This window comes from Mobula hypostoma, chromosome 9 (genome assembly GCF_963921235.1).
Source record: "Mobula hypostoma chromosome 9, sMobHyp1.1, whole genome shotgun sequence".
Lineage (NCBI taxonomy): Eukaryota > Metazoa > Chordata > Chondrichthyes > Myliobatiformes > Myliobatidae > Mobula > Mobula hypostoma.
Window position 1 is genome coordinate 7,135,848 of NC_086105.1, and position 18,689 is coordinate 7,154,536.

Consider the following 18,689-nt stretch of genomic DNA (forward strand, 5'->3'; position numbering starts at 1 on the left):
ACTGTACTCTTTAGAACATAGAAGATTGAGTGAATCAATTAAGGAGGGAGGAGAAGATGGTGGTACGATGCAGCACGCGCGGCCATTCCGAATGAATATCGATATGTGTAACTAGGGAGGCCATGCATCAATCCGGATTTGATGGGGACAGCCGCGAAGCACAGAGGAACATCTGGAGCAACTTCTGAAATCCCTGCTTCGCTGCCGCTGCTACTGTGCGATCGAGAATCTCCGGAGACGTAGGCCCCAAATCCTTGGCTTTGCGTATCGCCTGCTGCCGGGGCCGGGGTCGAAACGCTCGGCAGAGATGGTGCTCGGTGCATCGGTGTCGGGAGGTGGTCGGAAGCTCAGAGTTTTTTGGACGGACTCAGGTCGGACTGTGGTCAGATGCTTCCGGGATGCTGCTCCGGCAAGTTGGCGGCGCTGGAGGTTTACTGTCTGCGTGAGATGATGGGACTTTGAGAGACTGAGACTTTTACTGTGTCATGGTCTGTTCTTATCGATTTACAGTATTGTTTTGCACTGTTGTAACTATATGTTATAATTATGTGGTTTTTGTTAGTTTTTAAGTCAGTTTGTCATGTGTTTTTGTGCTATCATTCTGGAAAAACATTTTTATCATTTCTTAATGCATGCATTATGAAATGACAATAAAAGGGGACTGCGTGTCCTCATAATCATAACCATAATAAGTGGAGATTTGATAGAAGCATACAAAATTATGAGGAGAAAAAATAGGGTAAAGCAAGTAGGCTTTTTCCACTGAGGTTGGGTGGGTCTACACCCAGAGGCCATGGGTTAAGGGTGAAAGGTGAGAAGTTTAAGGGGAACATGAGGGGAAACTTCTTCATTCAGAAGGTCGTGAGAGTGCGGAATGATCCGACAGCACATGTGGTGCATGCAAAAGAATACCACAGCTTAGTTCATAGTATGTCAGAAAATTACATACACACAAAATGCTGAAGGAACTCAACAGGTAAGGCAGCACCTATGGAAATGAATAAACAGTCAACATTTCAAGCCGTGATCTCCTTTGGGACTGAGAAGGAAGGGGGGAAGACACCACAATAAAAAGGTAGGAGAAGGGGAAGGAGGCTAGCTAGAAGGTGATAGGTGAAGCCAGGTGGGTGGGAAAGGTCAAGGGCTGGAGAAAAACGAACTGATAAGAGAGTTGAGTGGACCACAGGAAAAAGGGAAGGAGGAGCGGACCCAGGGGGAACTGATGGGCAGGAAAGAAGAAGTGAAAGGCCAGGGTGGGGATAAGAAGAGGAGAGGGGAAATGATTCTTTTTACTGGAGGGAGAAATCAATATTCATGCCATCAGGTTAGAGGAATATAAGGTGTTGCTCCTCCACTCTGAGGGTGGCTGATTGTTTTAGTATAATTTGATAAGACGGACTCTGGACCTCACATTGCCTTACATCTTATTGTCTATCAACCCTGGACTTTGTATCTGTAACACTTAATTCTACTTTCTGTTATTGTCTTTACCTTGTACTACTTTGATGTACTGATGTGATGAAATGATCTGTATGGATGGTATATAAAACAAAGTTTGTCACTGTACCTCTGTACATGTGAGAAAAATAAATCAATTAACAATTAATTACCCAATTCCAAATACATCAGCTCAAAATAGCAACTTGTCATAATGTGATTCAAATCCACATGTAACACTGCACTGTTGGATATGACAGAAAGTAATTAAGCAATACAGGGTGCTGTTTGACCTTTTGAGCAGATATAAATACTGCCAACGCTATTTCAAAAAATAGCATGCAAGTTTCTTCATACATTGCGCCCAACATTTACAGTATCTTTCAATCAACTTCTCTGAAATACATTCTGATCATTATCGCACGCTGCTTACAAGACCATATTGGGCAAGAATTAAATGACACACTTACTACATTACAGCCATTGATAAAATCATTAAAAAAAAGTAATTGACTATAAAACATTTCAGGGTATTGTGAATATTTTTAAAGAACTATATCAACAAGCACAAGTCTTCCTTTCATTTACTATCCTCTTTTATTCATGGAAAGCTAAGATCATTAGCGCCTCTCCATGGTAGCCACAGAAAATAATACTGTTGGGTTTATTGGAAGAAAAAACACTCGAGATCAGAGCCTCTCAATCATTCGTCAAGATTGCCAAGGCATGGGTGGGAAAGAAGAGCCTAACAGATGTTTCAGTGTTGATGCAGGTCAATTCCAATCAGTTGTGTGCCAGTAAGTTACCTCAGTTATATTTAATGCAATTTTCTACAACAGGTCACATAGGTATAATTGGGTGTGTGGAACTATCTCTGTAACCCTTAAGTCTTTATGAATTTATAACTTTTGCAAAATGTACTGTGACAAAATGGAACCTGTGTGATCCCAGAGTGCTTTGCTGGATTGCTGATGTGAGAAGCTTGCAAGGATATGTGATTTATAGCAGGGAGTGTTTTCACACTACATGATTGAAAGCAGAGAAAAACATCTTACAGCTGTTGAGGGGGGAAAGCCTCAAAGACAAATGGGCTCATTAAAGACAAATGTGACTCATTCAATACAGATGCAAGATAAGACAAGAATGTAATTAAGGGTTGGATTGGCCTCAAAACCTATACTGGTACTGCTCCCCAACTTTTCCTTTGCTAGATTGATGACTACATTAGTGCCGCTTCCTGCACCCATGCTGAGCTCATCAATTTCATCGACTTTGCTTCTAACTTCCACCCAGCCCTCAAATTCACTTGGTCCATCTCGGACACTTCTCTCCCTTTTCTCAATCTCTCGGTCTCCACCTCTGGAGACAGACTGTCCACTGACATCTTCTATAAGCCCACTGATTCTCAGAACTACCTCAACTATACCTCTTCCCACCCAGCCACTTGCAAAAATGCTAATCCCTATTCCCAGTTCCTCTGTCTCCGCCGCATCTGCTCCCAGGATGAGGCTTTCCGTTCCAGGACATCTCAAATGTTCTCTTTCTTTAAGGATCGTGGTTTCCCTTCTGCCGACATCAATGATACCCTCACCCACATCTCCTCCACTTCCTGTACTTCGGCCCTCACCAAATCCTCTCGTCACCACAAAAGGGACAGAGTTCCCCTTGTCCTCACCTACCACCCCACCAGCCTCCGGATCCAGTACATTAACCTCCGCAACTTCCGCCACCTTCAACAGGACCCCACCACTAAGTACATCTTTCCCTCTCCAACCCTCTCCGCATTCCGCAGGGATCGTTCCCTCCACGACTCCCTGGTCCACACGTCCCTCCCCACGGATAACTGTCGCTACACCTCCTCCCTCACCACTATTCAGGGCCCCAAACTGTCCTTCCAGGTGAGGCAACACTTCACTTATGAGTGTGCTGGGGTCATCTATTGCATCCGGTGCTCCCGGTGCGGCCTCCTCTACATCAGTGAGACCCGACGCAGATTAGGGGACCGCTTCGTCGAGCACCTCCGCTCCGTCCGCCACAACAGACAGGCTCTCCTGGTTGCCACCCACTTCAACTCTGCTTCACATTCCCATTCGGATATGTCCATACATGGACTCCTCTACTGCCATGATGAGGCCAAACTCAGGATGGAGGAACAACACCACATATACCATCTGGGTAGTCTCCAGCCCCCTAGCATGAACACTGAATTCTCCAACTTCCAGTAATTCCCTCCCCCTCCCTTCCCCCATCCTAGTTTCACTCTGCCCCCTCCTCCAGCTGCCTATCACCTTCCTCTTGGTTCCGCCTTCTTTTACTACCCATTGTGCTTTCCCCTATTCCTTCTTCACCTTTCCTGCCTATCACCTCCCTGCTTCCCCTCCCCCACCCCTTTATCTTTCCCCTTACTGGTTTTTCACCTGAACCTACCAGCCTTTTCCTTCCCACCCTCCCCCCACCTTCTTTATAGGGCCCCTGCCCCCTCCCTCTTCAGTCCTGACGAAGGGTCTCGGCCCGAAACGTTGACTGTTCGTTTCCACGGATGCTGCCCGACTTGCTGAGTTCCTCCAGCGTGTTGTGCGTGTTGCTTTGACCCCAGCATCTGCAGAGTATTTTGTGTTTACCTTAAAACTGTGCCCTCTCGTGCTAGCCATTTCAGCCCTGGGAAAAAGCCTCTGACTATCCACACGATCAATGCCTCTCATCATCTTATACACCTCTACCAGGTCACCTCACATCCTCTGTTGCTCCAAAGAGGAAAAAGCAAATTCACTCAACCTATTCCCGTAAGGCATGCTCCCCAATCCAGGCAACATCCTTGTAAATCTCCTGTATGGTTTCCACATCCTTCCTACAGTGAGGTGACCAGAACTAAGCACAGTACTCCAAGTGGGGTCTGAATAGGGTCCTATATAGCTGCAACATTACCTCTCAGCTCCTAAACTCAATCTTACGGTTGATGAAGGCCAATGCACAGTATGACTTCTTAACCACAGAGTCAACCTGCACAGCAGCTTTGAACTCCTATGGACTCGGACCCCAAGATCCCTCTGATCCTCCACACTGCCAAGAGTCTTACCATTAATACTATATTCTGTCATCATATTTGACCTACCAAAATTAACCACCTCGCAATTATCTGAGTTGAACTCCATCTGCCACTTCTCAGCCCAGTTTTGCATCCTATCGATGTCCCGCAGTAACCTCTGACAGCCCTCCACACTATCCACAACACCCCCAACCCTTGTGTCATTAGCAAATTTACTAACCCATCCCTCCACTTCCTCATCCAGGTCATTTACAAAAATAACAAAGAGAAGGGGTCCCAGAACAGATCCCCGAGGTGAGCCACTGGTCACCGACCTCCATGCGGAATATGACCCATCTACAACCACTTTTTGCCTTCTGTGGGCAAGCCAATTCTGGATCCACAAATCAAGGTCCCTTTGGATCCCATGCCTCCTTACTTTCTCAATAAGCCTTGCATGGGGTACCTTATCAAATGCCTTGCTGAAATCCATATACACTAGATCTACTGCTCTACCTTCATTAATGTGTTTAGTCACATCCTCAGAAAATTCAGTTAGGTTCATAAGGCCTAACCTGCCTTTGACAAAGCCATGCTGACTACTGCTAATCATATTATGCCTCTCCAAATGTTCATAAATCCTGCCTCTCAGGATCTTCTCCATCAACTTACCAACCACTGAAGTAAGACTCGCTGGTCTATAATTTCCTGGCTATCTCTACTCCCTTTCTTGAATAAGGGAACAACACCTGCAACCCTCCAATCCTCCGGAACCTGCCCCATCCCCATTAATGATGCAAAGATCACTGCCAGAGGCTCAGCAACCTCCTCCCTTGCCTCCCACTGTAGCTTGGGTTACATCTCGTCTGGTCCCAGTGAGTTATCGAACTTGATGCTTTCCAAAAACTCCAGCACATCCTCTTTCTTAAGCTCAAACTCAGGCTCAAGCTTTTCATTCCACTGTAAGTCATCCCTACAATCACCAAGATCCTTTTCCATAGTGAATACTGAAACAAAGTATTCATTAAGTACCTCAGCTATCTCTTTACACACTTTTCCACTGTCACACTTAACTGGTCCTATTCTCTAATGTCTTATCCTCTTGCTCTTCAGATACTTGTAGAATGTCTTGGGGTTTTCTTTAATCCTGCTCGCCAAGGCCTTCTCATGGCCCCTTCTGGCTCTCCTAACTTCATTCTTAAGCTCCTTCCTGCTCGCCTTATAATCTTCTAGATCTCTATCATTACCTAGTTTTTTGAATCTCTCGTAAGCTTTTCTTCTCTTCTTCACTAGATTTTCAACAGCCTTTATACACCACAATTCCTGCACCCTACTATCCTTTCCCTGTCTCATTGGAATGTACCTTGGACACTTGCCACATTTCTTCCGTACATTTCCTGAGAATATCTGTTCCCAATTTAAGCTTCCAAGTTCCTGCCCGATAGCCTCAAATTTCTCCTTACTCCAATTAAACACTTTTCTAACTTGCCTGTTCCTATCCTTCTCAAATGCTATGGTAAAGGAGATAGAATTATAATCACTATCTGCAAAATGCTCTTCCACTGAGAAACCTGACACCTGACCAGGTTCATTTCCCAATACCAGATCAAGTACAGCCTCTCCTCTTGTTAGCTTATCTGCATATTGTGTCAGAAAACCTTCCTGAACACACCTAACAAACTCCACCCCATCTAAACCCCTTGTTCTAGGGAGATGCCAAATGATATTTGGGAAATTAAGATCTCCCACCGCAACAGCCCTGTTATTATTACACCTTTCCAGAATCTGTCTCCCTATCTGCTCGTCGATGTCCTTGTTACTATTGGGATGTCTATAAACTCACCCAGTAGATTTATTGACCCCTTCCTGTTTCTAACTTCCACACACAGAGACTCAGTAGACAACCCCTCCATGACTTCCTCCTTTTCCACAGCTGTGACACTATCTCTGATCAGCAGTGTCACGCCCCAACCTCTTTTGTCTCCCTCCCTGTCCTTTCCGTAACATTTAAAGCCTGGCACTCTAAGTAACCATTTCTGCCCTTGAGCGATCCAAGTCTCTGTAATGGCCACAACATCATAGCTCCAAGTACTTTATACTTTACTTTACTTCACTTTACTTTATACTTTATTGTCGCCAAACAATTAGTACTAGAACATACAATCATCACAGCGACATTTGATTCTGCGTTTCCTGCTCCCTGGATTACAAATATTAAATATTAAATACTAAAAATATTAAAAATAGTCAACATTAGTAAATATTAAAAATTTAAATTATAAATCATAAATAGAAAATAGAAAATGGAAAGTAAGGTAGTGCAAAAAAACCAAGAGGCAGGTTCAGATATTTGGAGGGTATGACCCAGATCCGGGTCGGGATCCATTCAGCAGACTTATCACAGTTGGAAAGAAGCTGTTCCCAAATCTGGCCATACAAGTCTTCAAGCTCCTGAGCTAGGAAGAGAGCTGGAGGTCAACTGGGTTACACCTCAGCTACCCATCTGGGAGGAGAAGTTGAACATGTTCAGGAAAGCGACTGCAGATGATCCTGAAATGCAAATGCTAAGGGACATTACAATGAATGGATGGCCAACAGAAAGAAAAGATGTTCCAAAGGAAATGCAGAAATACTGGACATTTAAAGAGGAAATCAGCTATGCATCAGGACTAATGTTCAAAACGGCAAAACTCATTGTACCAAACCAAATGAGACAGGAAATGCTGAACAGAATTCATGAGTCACACCTGGGGAGAGTGAAATGTAAAGAAAGAGCAAGGGACATTCTCTATTGGCCAGGCATGTCAACTCAGATAGAGGACATTGTGTCTCAGTATGCTGTCTGTAATGAAAACAAAAACAGCAATCCAAGAGAGCCTCTGCTTCCCCACCCACTACCAGGAAGACCATGGGAGAAGATTGGCACAGACCTCTTTCACTACAATGGTGCAGAATATCTGCTTTATGTGGACTACTATTCAAAATATCCAGAGACCACCAAGTTAAGTGACACGTCCAGTCGAGGTGTCATTACCGCAGTGAAGTCGACATTCACAAGACATGGTATTCCAGATATTGTCGTTAGTGACAATGGTCCACAATATGCCAGTGGTGAGTTCAGAGGGTTCTCAGAAAGCTGGGAATTTCAACATGTTACTTCCAGTCCAGGGCACACTCAGTCTAATGGACAAGCAGAGAGAACTATACAAACTGTCAAGAACATGCTCAAGAAGGCACAAAGCAGCAATGGTGAGCCCTACACTGCTCTGCTTGAATACCGCAACACACCGATTGAGGGTGTGGGGTTCTCTCCTGCGCAGCTGTTGATGGGACGTTGTCTGAAGTCCAAACTGCCAACATCCACAACTCTACTGACTCCTGAAGGTAATGCTCAAGTATATGCCAAGCAAAAGTACAAGTAAATAAAGCAAAGAGCTAATATGACAGACATACAAGACAGTTGCCAGATCTGCATACAGGTGAAAATGTCAGAATACAGAGAGGATACACTTGGCAACCAGCTGTGGTTGTGAACAGACATCAGCAACCAAGATCTTTCATAATTCGCACGCTGGATGGAAGAGTCTACAGGAGGAACAGGAAGCATCTGCTGAAGACGGGCGAGAGGGAGTTTCCACGTACAGATGCACAGGACATTTCCACATATACAGACATGCAAACCAATGACACCAAGAGTGATGCAGACCGCAAAGACACAGAGGTCCCTCGAGAGACTGACACTGATGAAGGACAAGCACAGTCACAGTTGTATCACACATGGTCTGGGAGACAAGTCAAACTTCCAGCTAGATACAGAGACTAGACATACATACAGTCTCACACAGTTTGAGGCAAAGTCACACATGTTATAAGTTCCAAGGTGTGAAATAAAAGGTTTACTAGTCTATGTTAGTAAAAGAAAATACACTGCTGTTAGTATTGTAAGATACAACTCAGAATACAGTACAAGAAGTTAAGATGTTTTTTTTAGTTTATGTCATGGTTGTTGCACTGTAAGAAGGGCATACCTAGAGGCATTTTTTTGGTAATTCACAGTCTTGTAAAAAAAATTCTTGAGAAGGGGGATGTAATGTATTGTGTGAGTATTCGTAGCGTCAGAGTGCGTATGACGTCAGGACGTAGAGAGGTAAAGAATGGAAGTCTGTTGAATAAACGTGGTTGTTCAGTCTACAGCGGTATCCGAGTCACATCAATATTACACCATCCACCTAGTCTATCATCATCATCATCATTATTATGTGCTATGTTGTATGATACGATCGACCACGGTCTATCTGTGACCATGATTGTTCTTGGCAAATTTTTCTACAGAAGTAGTTTGCCATTGTCCTCTGGTGTGTGTCTTTACAAGATGGGTGACCCCCAGACATTAGCAATACCTTTCAGAGATTGTCTGCCTGGCGTCAGTGGTCGTATAATCAGGACTTGCAGTATGTACCATGTGCTTATACGGCCATCCACCACCTGCTCCCATGACTTCACGTGATCCTGGTAGTGGGGGCTAAGCAGGTGCTACACCTCACCCAATGGTGACCTACAGATTAGAGGAGGGAAAGAGTGCCTTATACCCCCTTTGGTACAGACATATCTCCACCCCGCTACCTATAATTTATCTATACCCCACATTATTTTATAAACCTCTATACGGATACTCCTCGCTCCCCTACATTCCAAGGAATAAAGACCTACCCTGGCCAACCTTCCCTACATATCAGACCCCCTAGTGCTGGTAACATCCTTGTAGATATTTTCTGCCTCTTTCCAGTTTTACCACATCTTTCTCATAACAGGGGGATCAAAACTATACAAGTACTCTAAGAATGGCCTCACGAATGACATACAAGTGTAACATAAACATGAGAAATTCTGCAAATGCTGGAAGAACTCACAGGTTAGGCCGCATCTATGGAAATGAATAAACTGCCAATGTTTCAGGCTGAGACTCTTCTTCAGAACTGATAAGGAAGGGGGAAGATGCCTGAATAAAATGATGGGGGGAGGGGAAGGAGGCTAGCTGGAAGGCGATGGGTGAAGCCAGGTGGGTGGGACAGGTCAAGGGCTGGAGAAGAAGGAATCTGATAGGAGAGGAGAGTGGTCCATAGGAGAAAGGGAAGGAGGAGGTGACCCTGGCGGAAGTGATAGGCAGGTGAGAAGAGGTAAGAGGCCAGAGTGGGAAGGGATTTTTTTGTAGCTGAAGGAGAAATTGATGTTCATGCCATCAGGATGGAGGCTACCTAGAGGGAATGTAAGGTGTTGCTCCTCATCTTGGCACAACAGGGGGCAAGGAGAGACATGTCGAAACAGGAATGAGAATTGGAATTAAAATGTCCCTCTTTTGGCAAATGGAGCAGAGGTGCTTGACATAAGTGTAACATAATGTCCCAAAAGCTATATTTAATACCCTGACTGAGGAAGCCCAGCATACGAAACATCTCCCTCACTGACCTCTCTGCACGTTACTGCTTTCAACAAAATCTGCACTTGTACTCCAAGGTCCCTCAGTTCCATTACCCCATCTAGTGTTCATCCATTCATAGTATACTGTAAGTCCTACACTGCATTGCCTTTCCAATGTATTACATCACACTTATCTGTAATGAAATCCATTTGCCCCTCCTCAGTCCACTTTTGTAATGCTCCTGTAATCTACAAAACCTCCTTCACTATCAACAACATCTCCTCGTTTTGTCAGAATCTTTAATAAAAGACATAACTTCAGAATATCAGGAACAGAGTAATAGGCTCGAGCAAAATCAGCATGCCAATAGTAAAGGGAAATCCTGTTTAACTAAACTGTTTAAGTTATTTGAGCGTATGCTTGCACAACTTGTTGTCTTCTTTACATTGGCTATTTGTCTGCTTTTGTTTGTGTGCAGTTCTTCATTAATCCTATTGTGTTTCTTTGTATTCATTGTGAAAGCCCACAAGAAAATAAATAGCAGAGTAGTATATGGTGACATATATGTTCTTCGTTAACAAATTTGACTTTGAACTTTTACTTCATAACGGAAAAGAGCACCAGGTGCACAGAAACACTATCACTTGAAGGTCCCCTGCCCTTTGATGTTCTTGGGTCCAAATTCCAAATGAGGTGAGAAAAGATATTGGGAAGAACTTTATCCGAAGGACTGCAGTGGTTCAAGATGGACAACCACCATCACATTCTCAAGGGCCGTTATAGATGAACTTTAAATACTAACCTTGCCCAGATCCTGAGGATAAATTAAAAGACTGCCTCATGGGCAACAAGTGGGCACAGTGTATTTGAATTTTCAGAAGGCTTTCAACAAGATCCAACAATAGAGATTTATGCAACACACATCAAAGTTGCTGGCGAACGTAGCAGGCCAGGCAGCATCTCTAGGAAGAGGTACAGTTGACGTTTCGGGCTGAGACCCTTCGTCAGGACTAATTGAAGGAAGAGAGCGTCCTGACAAGTTGCATCTCCATCTGGTATGTGAGCAGCCGACCATCGGACTGGAATTCCCTACAAAGGACTGTTAGAACAGCTGAAAGGATCATGGGGTCTCCCTACCATCCATCTGGGACATTTATCAGGAGTGCTGAATATGCAGGGCCCTTAGTATTATTAAGGATCCCACCCATCTATCCAGCATCCTCTTTGACTTTCTACCATCAGAAGGGAGACTATGATGCAAGAATGGTCAGGATGAGAAACAGTTTCTTCCCCCAGGCCATTAGGCTTCTGAACCACCAGCAACATTGTATTTGAAGTGCCGCTGGTTAATCTGTTTCGTGCCTTCCAATATTTAAAATGAATGCCCTTTAATTTGTTACTTATGTATAATTTATCTGTAGATTTTATCTGTACCTTCATAAGTTATCGCATGTTATGTGTACTCCTGTGCCTTACCCTGGTTCAAAGGAAAGATGTTTCATTTCTATATATTGTATGTTTTATATACGTATATAGTTAAGTGACAATAAACTTGACTTAGGGTCCAAGTTCACAACTGGTTCACAACACTCCATGAACATGGTTACACAGGTTGATAGTGTAGTTAAGAAGGCTTATGGATTGTTTCCTTTTATTAGTCAAGGCATTAAAAAGTCAAGAGATTATGTTGCACCCTTATAAAACTCTGGTTAGGCCACATCTGGAACATTGCATGCAGTTCTGATCACCTCACTCTAGGAGGGATGTCTAGGCTTCGAAGAGGGTTGCAGAAGAGGTTTGCCAGGACACTGCCTGGCTTAGAGGTCATGTGCTATAGAACATAGAATAGTACAGCACAGTACAGGCCCATCGGCCCACAATGTTGTGCTGACCCTCATCATGAGAGGCGAGACAAACTTGGGTTGTTTTCTTTGGAGCAGTAAAGGCTGAGGGGAGATCTGATAGAGATCCATCGATAGAGAGGACAAAGAGTATCTGTTTCTCAGGCTTGAAACGTCTAATACCAGAGGGCCCTCATTGAAGCTGGGGCCGGGGGAAGGTTCAGAGGAGATGTGAGGGTTAAGTTTTTTTACTCAGAGAGTGGTGGATGCCTGGTATGTTGGTAGAAGCAAATATATTTGAAGCTTTTAAGATATGTGTAAATAGGCACATTAACGTGAGGAGGATGAAGGCATATAGCATTATGCAGGTAGGAGGGATTAATTTATGGGGGATTTTTGATTTACTTTTTAGCTGGCTCGACACAATATTGTGGGCTGACTGCTCTATGGTTCTACGTTGCCCTACAGATGTCACTCGACGCTCCGGGATTAGTGTCAGCGCTTTTCAAGCTTCTCCACCCGAAATGTCGACTGTCCATTTCCCTCCAGCCCTGACAGCTCAATTGTGTATCGCTCCAGCGTCTTGTCTGATGCTTTCTTTGGACTAATATACCAACATAATTGACCAAGAAGCGAGACGCTGGAGCTGTTCCAGATCGCAGTTCCTGCATTCCCCCCTGTGTCCACATAAACTGAGAATTGATTAACAGACTTACTCCCGCTTTTTTGTCGGAGGGTGGTTGAAGGACTGTGGCGCCAGCGAAAGCTGCAGTTCCGACCACGACCGCGGGGAGGCTGGCGGCGCTGTTTCCGGAAGTGATGCAGCGACCCTTCAAACGGCCGCTCGAGCGCAGAGACGCGGTGAAATGGCCGACGGTGTGGATCACATCGACATCTACGCGGATGTCGGCGAGGAGTTTAATCAGGTAATGGTCGGCCCGCTGCTGTCGGGTTCTGAAGCAGCGGGGGATGTAGCATTCTTGGAGCCCCCTACTCCCGGACTGTCACTAGGTTGTGGGGATTAAAAATCGGCACTGGGTCGCCGAGATGGGCCTGGGTTTGGCGGTGCAGAGCCGTCCCGACGTCGTGCACGCATACAGCGGCAAGGCCACCGTCTTATACCGCCCTTCTGTTAATGAATGAATCGTAGCCCCGATTTGGCCTGCGTGAATTCTCCACGGAGGATATCCTAGGCCGCTGGCTTCCCGCCCAGCGATTTGGAGCTGGGAGGTGTGCTCGGAATTTCGGGGTAACTTGTCTTTGCAAGACGAGTGATTGAATGTTTTCATGTCTGCGGCTTTTATTTTCTTGTACGGACTCGCTTGAGGTGCAGATCTCTTGTTCCCGACACGCATCTTTGAGAGAACAAAACATGAGAACATGGCGGCGGAGAGCGGAAGGCGGGCTGGTAAACAGCAGCCAGTGATTGCGTACCTTCAGCTAAACAGACTACTCGGTTAACACCTCAGTACCTTACGTGAGGGAAACATTCAAACCGTGGAAAATTCAGTTTTTATTTTGAAGCAGAATAAATAGAATTGCAGGATCAGTTTCTCCTCTTCTGTATTATGCGTTTTGATATTTTAGGCTAACTTGATGTCGTAAATCAGTTTAATTCAGGGTTGCATTGCACAATTTGGAAAACTATTTGATTTGGGGTGGGGGGATTCAATATTTGTTTCACAAATGCAACAATCTTGTATAACTGCTCGCCTTTGCAAATCGGTCCCTCCCTCCATTCCGCCGCATGCTTTGGTAACGTGACCAGTAGCTGGACTCGTTTGTTTTCGTGTCCGCCTGGGGGGAAAATGTCTCTCATTTTGTGAAGGCTATTTATTGCATAACTATTCTTGGGTGACCCTAGATCGTACCGTTTTTTTAGTGCATTGTCACAAGCAATGACTAATATTAATCCTTCAGTGTTCATTTTGTTGTAGAAATGTAGATTTGCTTATAAAGTCTAAATATTAAAAAAGAAACTTGGAGACTTACCCTAGCCCATTTTTTAGTTTAGGTTTTTGAAGTTTAATTTCTTAGAAAAAAATTAGAAACTGGCAATAGGCAACACTTTTTAAAAATTTGGTCATTTCGATGGTGTTTTGATTATACTAAAATTGGATATTGTTAACAAAAGCTGGTATGGATTAAAATAATAAGCACTTCAAATTCTAATCGAGGACAGGAAATTACTCACAAATTCACACAGAACGCATTTTGTAAGCTTTCTGCTTTTCAAGAGAGAAGACATTTGAAGTCATACTGTGTGCTATTTGCAAGTGCAATTTTTTGAACTTTAAATGTAAATAATTCTTTGTGATGGTAAGCTTCAGGAAAATACATTAACAAATCATAAATGAGAAAGTTTGCAGATGCTGGAAATCTAAAGCAACACAGAAAATGCTGGAGGCTGTCAGCAGGTCAGGCAGCATCTATGGAAAGTTATAAACAGTTGACGTTTCAGGCTGAGACTCTTCTTCAGCACTGGAAAGGAAGGGGGAAGACGCCAGCACTAGAATTTAAAAAAAGGTTGAGGGGGAGAAGGCCAGCTGGAAGTTGATACGAGGTTGGTGGGAAAGGTAAAGAATTGAAGGTATCTGATAGGTGAGTGGACCATCGGAGGAGGCAAGAAGAGATAAATGGCCAGAATTACCTGTCTAAACTTTGCCCTATTTTCCCCTGACATTGAGCCAAATTGATAAAATAAATTCTAATAGACTTTATATTGCTAGGGATATTAACTTGTTTCAGGTGGGAAGATGTTAAAGCTTCCTGTATAAGTGTAATCACCTTTTGTAATTTACCAAGAACAAGTTCCAACAAAGTGTAGAGTTAAGATGCAGCAGAAAAGTTCATTTGCTCGTTACTATCATTTGAGTTAATTGATAGATTTCCTCCACGATCTAATTGTAAATTTTTGGTATTTTTTATCTTGCGATTTGATATGTATCTTTAGAAGCTTTTTGTATGACGCATGGCTCCAGGGTTGAACACATAATGGGTTTTTTCCCCTCACTTTTCCTTGCTTGGTAGGGTTTTTTTCTTTGTCACCAAAATTTTTTCAATCTTTGAAACAATTTTTTTTTCTTGAGGCTTTGTAAGTGTTGCCTACTTCGTTGTACTCTTGTTAATTTTGGATAATAAAAAGATTTGAAAAGGAAAGTAAAGCTTGTTTAGAGTATACAAAATAGAGAGGGAAGAAAGAGGTCATGAAAAAATTGTGGCAGGGAAAATTGAAGACATGTGAAATGTTTAAGGACATAGCAAAACAAAACCCTAAGAAAAGAATAAGGCGTTAGATACTAGTGAGGTAATCTGTGTGACGCAGGAGGGTCTGTGTGGTTCTTAATGTATGTAATATGGCAACCTAAAACGGAAGAGTGCAAAATACTGATGACTTAAAATTAGCAACAGATGAAGTATAAAAGGGTTTTGCATCTTAGAAAGTGGATGAATAACTTGACTTAGAGGGAAATTAATCTTATACTGGGTGGTGGAATTAAGCTCTTATTTCAGAATCAGGTTTATTATCACTGGCATGTGGTGAAATTTAACTTAGCAGCAGCAGTTCAATGCCATACATAATATAGAAGAAGAAAAGAAATAATAAAATAAGTAAATCAATTACAGTGTACTTATGTTGAATAGATTAAGAATAGTGCAAAAAACAAATAATATATATTTAAAAAGTGAGGTAGTGTTCACAGGTTCAATGTCCATTTAGGAATCGGATGGCAGAGAGGAAGATGCTGTCCCTGAATCGCTGAGTGTATACTTTCAAACTTCTGTACCTCCTGTCTGATGATAACAGTGAGAAAAGGGCATGCCCTTTTAAGGGCTGGAGGTCCTTAATAATGGACGCTGACTTTCGGGGACACTGCTCCTTGAAGATGTCCTGGGTACTTTGTAGGCTAGTACCCAAGATGGAGCCATTTAAATTTATAACATTTTGCAGCTTCTTTCGGTCCTGGGCAGTAGCCCTTCTCCCATACCGGGCTGTGATGCAGCCAGTCAGAATGCTCTCCACAATACATCGATAAACGTCTTTGAGTGTTTTTGTTGATGTATCAAATCTCTTCAAACTCCTAATGAAGTATAGTTGCTGTCTTGCCTTCTTTATAACTGCATGGATATGTTGGGACCAGATTAGGTGCTCAGAGATCTTGACACCTAGGAACTTGAAAGTGCTCGCTCTTTCCACTTCTGATCCCTCTGAGGATTGGTATGTGTACTTTCGTCTTACCCTTCCTAAAGTCCAGTCAGCTCTTGCGTCTTACTGGCATTGGGTGCAAGGTTGTGGCTGCGATATCACTCCACTAGTTGGCATATCTTGCTCCTGTACGCCCTCTCATCTCTTATCTGCAGTTCTACCAACAATGGTTGTATCATCAGCAAATTTATAGATGGTATTTGAGCTATACCTAGCCGCACAGTCATGGATATAGAGTAGAGCAGAGCAGTGGGCTAAGTACACACCTCTGAAGTGTGCCAGTGTTGATGGTTAGTGAGGAGGAGACATCACCAATATGCACAGATTATGGTCTTCTGGTTAGGAAGTCGAGGATCCAATTGCAGGGGGAGGTACGGAAGCCCAGGTCCTGTAATTTCTCAATCAGGATTGTGGGAATGATGGTGTTAAATGCTGAGCTATAGTCGATGAACAGCATCTTGGCATGGGTGTTTGTATTGTCCAGGTGGTCTAAGACTGTGGGAAGAGCCATTGAGATTGCTTCTGCCATTGACCTATTGTGGCGATAGGCAAATTGCAGTGGATCCAGGTCCTTGCTGAGGCAAGAGTTCAGTCTAGTCATGTCCAACCTCTCAAAGCATTTCATCACTGTAGATGTGAGTGCTACTGGGCAATAGTCATTAAGGCAGCTCACAATACTCATCTTGGGCACTGGTATAATTGTCTTTTTGAAGCGAATGGGAACTTCCATCCATAACAGTGAGAGGTTGAAAATGTCCTTGAATACTCCTGGCAGTTGGTTGCCACAAGTTTTCAGAGCTTTACCAGGTACTCCATCGAGACCTTCCGCTGGTATGGACACACAGAACTATCTTTGTGTCTTTCTGTCTTGTAAATTATATTTGATTTAATGTTAGTTCTGGTATTCCAAGTGGATTGTCATCTTAAAGTTAAATTTGTTAGGTGGTGTATGGGCGTAGAGATCACATAGAATCAGTTCCTTCAGTCTACTCTGATTCTACATATAATCTATTTGTTTCTCCCACATCAGCTGTGAGGTTCTACCACCCAGCTATACATGGGGAAATGTAAAGTTGCTAATTAACCTATCAGCCTATATATCTATAAGATATTGGAGGAACCCATGTCACCATGGCGGATGTGCAAATGCCACACAGCAGGATTGAATCCTGGTCACAGGCTCTGTAAGATATGCACTGTGCTGTTAATGTGACAGTATGATTCCTTCAAATTTAATGGCTCTTGTATAAGGTACAAATTCTGTTAATCACTAGTTCCTTGCTACCTATAGAAATTATTGCATGTATAACTGAAAAACCCGGGATGCTTCGTGTACAAATTAAAGTGCCAGTCAAGTTAGCAAGTAGGTAGTAGAGCATTAAGACTGGTATTACATGAAGCATGACATGTAAAAGCAAAGTTATGAAAGTAAAGATTTGATTCTAGTTCAAGTATTGCATTGGAAATGAAAGGAGGAGACAATGGTTTAAGGAAAAAATGCATTATTATAAAAAGACTGGATAAATTCAGGTCCTTTAGGATTAACAGTAAGAAGAGATTTTGTCAAAATTTGTAGCTGTCAGATACTGTAAACTTTGTCCAGTGGAGGGGATGATAACTAAATGGGGACAAATTAATAATTATTGACAGAATCTTGGGGATAATTGGAGAAAGAAAATGGTGCCATGCAAATTGAGTACCATTGTCATTAGCAGAGTCAAGGTTTGCAGAACGAAGTGAAGTCACTGGCGCAAGTTGACAGGGTATTGTATTAGTTATGTAGAAAATTATTTGAATGTTAATTTTGCATTCTACTGTTCACAAATGTAAGGACTTCCTTGTGTAACATGCAAAGTTGGATTGAGCAACAAATTTTGTCCTATCCAGTGCCTACACACTAAAATTTAAAAAGTGTGTATAGTAACAAGAAAAAGTTGGTGAACCCTTTGCAATTATCTGGTTTTCTGCTGATAAAATGTTATCTGATCTCATTGCAAGTCACAATAATAGACATACACGATCTGCCTACACTAATAACACACAAATAATTGTACTTTTCATGTCTGTTTTACTGAACACGTTCAATCATTCACAGTCCAGGCTGGAAAAGTTATGTGAACCCTTGTATTTAATATCTGTTAGAAACCCCTTTAGCAGCAATAGCCTCCACCAAACATTTCCTACTGCGAGTAGGAATTTAAGACCATACCTCCACACAAAACTTTTTCAGTTCGTCAGTATTTCTGGGAAATACTGATGAACTTGCATGAACAGCCATCTTCAGATCATTCTGTTCATTTACTCTTGTGTTTTGGATTATTGTCTTGTTGCATGATCCAACTTCTGTTAAGCTTCGGGTGTCTGTGTGCATTTCTGCTGAAAAGTTCAACTTTTGTCTTATCTGTCCACGGAACATTGTCCCAGAAGCATTCAGGAAAGTCCAGGTGGTCTTTTGCAAACTAGAGACATGCAGCAATTTTTTTTTGGAGAGCGGTGATTTCCTCCATGGTGTCCTTCCAAATGAACACCGTTCTTGTTCAGTGTTTTTCTTATGGTGGATCCATGAACAGAGACTAACAAGTTTGAAGATTTCTGCAGGCTGTTGTCCTGGGTTCTTTTTCACCTCCTTCAGCATTCATTGATTGAAACACCTGATTCCAAATAGCTTTTGTGGAAGACATTATCCTAGAGGTTCACGTACTGTTTTTTGAAACTAGACTATGATTGTTTAAATGGTGTACTCAGTATTGTCGAGAAGTA

At 42.9% G+C, this 18,689-nt stretch overlaps 1 protein-coding gene across 2 annotated transcripts in view; it reads left to right on the top strand.

Annotated features, from left to right (window-relative positions):
- The first annotated feature begins 12,513 nt into the window (after window positions 1-12,513).
- LOC134351480 (YEATS domain-containing protein 4) overlaps window positions 12,514-18,689 on the top strand; it is a 74,006-nt gene continuing 67,830 nt past the window's right edge. For both annotated transcript variants that reach the window (XM_063057686.1, XM_063057687.1), the window contains exon 1: window positions 12,514-12,648. In XM_063057686.1, the coding sequence (XP_062913756.1) occupies window positions 12,589-12,648 (60 nt within the window). In that variant the 5' untranslated portion in view covers window positions 12,514-12,588. The remainder of the gene's footprint in view (window positions 12,649-18,689) is intronic.